The sequence below is a fragment of the Uranotaenia lowii genome, chromosome 3 (genome assembly GCF_029784155.1).
Source record: "Uranotaenia lowii strain MFRU-FL chromosome 3, ASM2978415v1, whole genome shotgun sequence".
Lineage (NCBI taxonomy): Eukaryota > Metazoa > Arthropoda > Insecta > Diptera > Culicidae > Uranotaenia > Uranotaenia lowii.
Genome location: NC_073693.1, coordinates 31,067,722 through 31,073,974, shown reverse-complemented (window position 1 = coordinate 31,073,974; position 6,253 = coordinate 31,067,722). Strand labels below are relative to the sequence as shown.

At 35.7% G+C, this 6,253-nt stretch overlaps 1 protein-coding gene across 1 annotated transcript; it reads left to right on the top strand.

The window, feature by feature from the left end:
• Positions 1-27: 27 nt before the first annotated feature.
• LOC129755962 (general transcription factor IIE subunit 2) lies at positions 28-1,389 on the top strand. Its single transcript, XM_055752683.1, has 4 exons — positions 28-149; positions 220-318; positions 387-488; positions 602-1,389. The coding sequence occupies exons 2-4, from the start codon at positions 257-259 to the stop codon at positions 1,326-1,328; spliced, it is 891 nt and encodes a 296-aa protein (XP_055608658.1). The 5' UTR covers positions 28-149; positions 220-256; the 3' UTR covers positions 1,329-1,389.
• Positions 1,390-6,253: the final 4,864 nt, after the last annotated feature.

Sequence of the window (6,253 nt, the reverse complement as noted above, 5' to 3'; positions counted from 1 at the left end):
ACGCCAGTCTTCTTAGCAGAGCACGAATAAAAGATATGCCCATGCGCCCTAGAGGGTTCGATTTTCTTTCGCGAATTTCGCGTCGTGAAAGTCAAAACAAAAACAAATCGAATTTTGGGAATCATCGGAACGGTCGTTAAATCATTCAGGTATTAGTATTTTTCTAATTTATCATGATTAGCCGTACCTGTTAAGCTAACAACTCATCCCATCCTTCAGGTTAAATTAGTATTTAACGGAAAGCATCAAAGTCAACATGGATCCTGCACTGCTTCGGGAGCGGGAGGCCTTCAAACGGCGGGCCATGGCCACTCCGACGTAAGTTTTTATTATTTTATGCAGTAGTAATTTGACAATAATTGTTAAAATTCTTTTAATTTTGCCAGGGTGGAGAAAAAGGCCAGAACCGAACCCAGCTATGCCACCCCGAAGGAAATCAAGAAGCCATCGCGGCCGTCGGTCGCCCCACCAAAGATCGATGCCAGCAAGTAAGGTTTTATTTATATTTTCCGGGATTTCCATCCCAGAGAATAATGCATCCCTGTAAAAAAATATTGATTTTCACTGTCTTAAATATTGAATCTCAAATGAAATGTTTCAGCTACAAAACTATGTCGGGAAGTTCGCAGTACCGATTCGGCGTGCTTGCAAAAATTGTCAAACACATGCGAGCCCGACATCAGGAAGGCGAAGACCATCCGCTCTCTCTGGAGGAGATTCTGGATGAAACCAATCAATTGGACATCGGTTCCAGTGTTAAAACCTGGCTCGGAGGAGAAGCCCTCAAGAATAATCCCAAAATTGAGGCTACACCAGATGGGAGGTACAGCTTCAAATCCGTTTACAAAATCAAAGATGGCAAAAGTTTGATGCGATTGCTGAAGCAGCACGACCTGAAAGGTCTCGGTGGTGTCCTGCTGGATGACGTCCAGGAATCCCTTCCTCATTGCGAAAAAGTCCTGAAAAATCGAGCCTCGGAAATCGTTTTCATCACCCGACCAAACGATAAGAAGAAAGTACTCTTCTACAACGATCGATCGGCCAACTTCCAGATAGACGAAGACTTCCAGAAGCTGTGGCGTGCGGTCACCGTAGACGCGATGGACGATGCCAAAATTGACGAATATCTCGAGAAGCAGGGTATCCGGTCGATGCAGGATCATGGGCCGAAAAAACCGATCATTCCGAAGCGCAAAAAGGCGCAGAACAAAAAACGGCAGTTCAAGAAGCCCCGAGACAACGAGCATTTGGCTGATGTGCTGGAAACGTACGAGGATAACACGCTGACGCAATCGAATGCGGTTCAGGAGATCAAACAGAATAATTAGGCAATTTTTTTCCTTAGTTTTCTTATACTATGTACTTTATAACAAAAAGTTTTTATCAGTAATGTAAAATATAACTTTCCACTTATAAAAATCTTGCTTTTCTGTTTTTTAGAAAACTGAATTCCTGATTTTTAAATTACAAAATTCGGTAACATTAAAATTTATGTCGTTGTCCCATGATGAAATTCTTATCCTATAATTTCATCATGGGAAATCGTCGCTCATTTCCTACACATAAATAGTTACTTATCGCATTCGACTTTGGTTCATCGGTACTTCCAATACTTTGAACGAATATCCCTGTAAAAAGCTCTAGGTAAATTGGCAACGTGTGATCCATTTATCCTTTGGTGTTTTTGAAAACAAATATTCAAAATTTGAAATGATTCATAACTTATCTGTCCTAGAGTTTCTGTTTCGCAAAATAGTTCCATGCCGACAATATTTTATCTATAACCACTGATAACTATAACCTTATTTTTCGATAGAATTTTCAAATCAGTTTCACAGTTGTGTTTTAGTTTCAATTTTGGGTGAATTTTGACAGAGTTTAAAAGTTTGTTTAATTATTCAGAGAGAATTAAACTACTAACTCATTTTAAGGAATATTCACTACTTGGCAACTTCAAAAAAAGAAAAATTATATACATAGACATTCTAATATTTTTTTTTAAATTTTTGTTAAAAAGGATTTTTTAATTTTTTTTAATGTTTGCCATTAAATATTTTATTTTCATTATTGTCTTTTTTTGCCTATTTTGTAATTTTTGTCATTTTTGTAATTTTTATCATTTTTATCATTTTTGTCATTTTTGTCACTTTTGTCATTTTTGTCATTTTTGTCTTTTTTGTCATCTTTGTCATTTTTGTCATTTTTATCATTTTTGTCATTTGTGTCATTTTTGCCATTTTTGTCATTTTTGTCATTTTTGTGTGTGGCAGTTAAACGAGCTTGTAGACGAGACAAGAGAGCCTGGACAAACTCCCTAGCCGAAGAGGGAGAAAGAGCCGCCGCCAATGGAGATATCCGATTACTTTATGACATTTCTCGCCGCCTCAGTGGTGCAAGGACTAATGCAAGAATGCCGCTAAAAGACCAAGCAGGTCAGTTATTGACCGATCCAACAGATCAGCTCAAACGATGGACTGAGCACTTCGAACAACTCTTCCGAGTCACGAATAGCGATGACCAACAAAACCCGCAGCTCGAAGCGCCAACAGTAAGCCGCATTAATGGCGTCAACTCGGAAGCGCCCTCGCTGGCTGAAATAGAAGCGGCAATCAAAAACATGAAATCCAACAAAGCACCTGGGATCGATTGCATCCCTGCTGAAATGCTGAAAGCCGACCCTGCCCTATCAGCACAAATGTTGCACAGTCTTTTCGCTGACATCTGGGATACTGCAACATTCCCGGCCGACTGGATGCAGGGTATCCTCGTTAAGGTCCCGAAGAAAGGAGACCTGACAGAGTGCGGTAACTGGCGAGGCATAACGTTGATCTGTACAACCCTCAAAGTACTCTGCAAAGTGATTCTGAACAGGATCCAGGAGAAAATCGACGCTACACTCCGACGGCAACAAGCTGGATTCCGATCCGGACGATCATGTGTGGACCACATCACAACGCTACGAATCATACTGGAACAAATCAACGAATTCCAGGACTCTCTTCTGTTGGTGTTCGTTGATTTCGAAAAAGCATTCGACCGACTTAACCATGAAAACATCTGGGCGACTCTAAGGCGACGAGGGGTCCCAGAGAAACTAGTCCATCTCATCGAAGCACAATACGAGGCATTTTCGTGCAAGGTCTTGCACGACGGTGTCTTGTCCGAACCAATCCCGGTAACTGCTGGAGTGAGACAAGGATGTATCTTATCACCGCTACTTTTCCTCATCGTAATGGATGAGATTCTGACTGGATCGATCGACTGTGCACCGAACCGAGGATTGCCGTGGAATCCTTTAACAATGGAGCAACTGAACGACCTTGACCTGGCTGACGATATTGTTTTGCTCGCCCAAACACAACCGGACATGCAGAGCAAACTCGACGACCTCACCGAAAGTTCCAAGGCAGCAGGTCTCAAAGTCAATGTCGGAAAGACCAAGTCGATGGAGATCAACACAGGAAATCCCTCCAGTTTCATGGTAGCTGGGCAACAAGTTGAGAAAGTGAAGTGCTTCCAGTATCTTGGTAGCCAGATAACGCCTGATGGTGGTACCAGGAAAGACATCGAAACCCGGATCAGAAAAGCCCGATTTGCGTTTGCGAGTCTCCGAAACATCTGGCGGTCACGTCAGATCTCTCTACGAACAAAAATCCGAATCTTCAACTCAAACGTAAAATCCGTATTGCTGTACGGGTGCGAAACTTGGTGCACATATGCGGTGACGACGCGAAAACTGCAAGTATTTGTAAACCGCTGCCTGCGAAACATCATCCGCGCTTGGTGGCCTGGCAACTGGATCTCGAATGAGGAACTACATCGCCGGTGTCTTCAAAGGGTGCTAGAAATTGAGATTCGGGAGCGTAAGTGGAGATGGATTGGGCACACGCTGCGAAAAGATGAAAACGAGATTTGCAGAGAGGCGCTAGAGTAAAATCCAGAAGGTCATCGAAGAAGAGGCAGGCCCAGAAACTCGTGGCGGCGAAGCCTAGCCGCTGAAATCCGAACTGTCGACGAGAATCTTGACTGGGACCAGGTGAAGACGCTGGCTCCGGATCGTCAACAGTGGAGGTCTTTTACCACGGCCCTATGCACCGGAGGATCGGCGCGGGATCATTAAGTTAAGTAAGTGTCATTTTTGTCATTTTTGTCATTTTTGTCATTTTTGTCATTTTTGTCATTTTTGTCATTTTTGTCATTTTTGTCATTTTTGTCATTTTTGTCATTTTTGTCATTTTGTCATTTTTGTCATTTTTGTCATTTTTGTCATTTTTGTCATTTTTTGTTATTTTTGTAATTTTTGTCATTTTTGTCATTTTTGTAATTTTTGTCGATTTTGTCATTTTTGTCATTTTTGTCATTTTTGTCATTTTTGTCATTTTTGTCATTTTTGTCATTTTTGTCATTTTTGTCATTTTTGTCATTTTTGTTATTTTTGTTATTTTTGTCATTTTTATCATTTTTATCATTTTTGTCATTTTTGTCATTTTTGTCATTTTTGTCATTTTTGTCATTTTTGTCATTTTTGTCATTTTTGTCATTTTTATCATTTTTGTCATTTTTGTCATTTTTGTCATTTTTGTCATTTTTGTCATTTTTGTCATTTTTGTCATTTTTGTCATTTTTGTCATTTTTGTCATTTTTGTCATTTTTGTCATTTTTGTCATTTTTGTCATTTTTGTCATTTTTGTCATTTTTGTCATTTTTGTCATTTTTGTCATTTTTGTCATTTTTGTCATTTTTGTCATTTTTGTCATTTTTGTCATTTTTGTCATTTTTGTCATTTTTGTCATTTTTGTCATTTTTGTCATTTTTGTCATTTTTGTCATTTTTGTCATTTTTGTCATTTTTGTCATTTTTGTCATTTTTGTCATTTTTGTCATTTTTGTCATTTTTGTCATTTTTGTCATTTTTGTCATTTTTGTCATTTTTGTCATTTTTGTCATTTTTGTCATTTTTGTCATTTTTGTCATTTTTGTCATTTTTGTCATTTTTGTCATTTTTGTCATTTTTGTCATTTTTGTCATTTTTGTCATTTTTGTCATTTTTGTCATTTTTGTCATTTTTGTCATTTTTGTCATTTTTGTCATTTTTGTCATTTTTGTCATTTTTGTCATTTTTGTCATTTTTGTCATTTTTGTCATTTTTGTCATTTTTGTCATTTTTGTCATTTTTGTCATTTTTGTCATTTTTGTCATTTTTGTCATTTTTGTCATTTTTGTCATTTTTGTCATTTTTGTCATTTTTGTCATTTTTGTCATTTTTGTCATTTTTGTCATTTTTGTCATTTTTGTCATTTTTGTCATTTTTGTCATTTTTGTCATTTTTGTCATTTTTGTCATTTTTTGTCATTTTTGTAATTTTTGTCATTTTTGTCATTTTTGTCATTTTTGTCATTTTTGTCATTTTTGTCATTTTTGTCATTTTTGTCATTTTTGTCATTTTTGTCATTTTTGTCATTTTTGTCATTTTTGTCATTTTTGTCATTTTTGTCATTTTTGTCATTTTTGTCATTTTTGTCATTTTTGTCATTTTTGTCATTTTTGTCATTTTTGTCATTTTTGTCATTTTTGTCATTTTTGTCATTTTTGTCATTTTTGTCATTTTTGTCATTTTTGTCATTTTTGTCATTTTTGTCATTTTTGTCATTTTTGTCATTTTTGTCATTTTTGTCATTTTAGTCATTTTTATCATTTTTGTCATTTTTGTCATTTTTGTCATTTTTGTCATTTTTGTTATTTTTGTCATTTTTGTCATTTTTGTCATTTTTGTCATTTTTGTCATTTTTGTCATTTTTGTCATTTTTGTCATTTTTGTTATTTTTGTCATTTTTGTCATTTTTGTCATTTTTGTCATTTTTGTCATTTTTGTCATTTTTGTTATTTTTGTCTTTTTTGTCATCTTTATCATTTTTGTCATATTTATCATTTTTGTCATTTGTGTCATTTTTGTCATTTTTATCATTTTTGTCATTTTTGTCATTTTTGTCATTTTTGTCATTTTTGTCATTTTTGTCATTTTTGTCATTTTTGTCATTTTTGTCATTTTTGTCATTTTTGTCATCTTTGTCATTTTTGTCATTTTTGTCATTTTTGTCATTTTTGTCATTTTTGTCATTTTTGTCATTTTTGTCATTTTTGTTATTTTTGTCATTTTTGTCATTTTTGTCATTTTTGTCATTTTTGTCATTTTTGTCATTTTTGTCATTTTTGTCATTTTTGTCATTTTTTTCATTTTTGTCATTTTTGTCATT

What these genes read in the sequence shown, in the direction of transcription:
- LOC129755962 (XM_055752683.1), top strand. Translation starts at nt 257, where the DNA reads ATGGATCCTGCACTGCTTCGGGAGCGGGAGGCCTTCAAACGGCGGGCC. An exon ending in CGGGCCATGGCCACTCCGAC is followed by an intron (nt 319 to 386) that starts GTAAGTTTTTAT and finishes TAATTTTGCCAG; the next exon opens with GGTGGAGAAAAAGGCCAGAA. An exon ending in CCAAAGATCGATGCCAGCAA is followed by an intron (nt 489 to 601) that starts GTAAGGTTTTAT and finishes GAAATGTTTCAG; the next exon opens with CTACAAAACTATGTCGGGAA.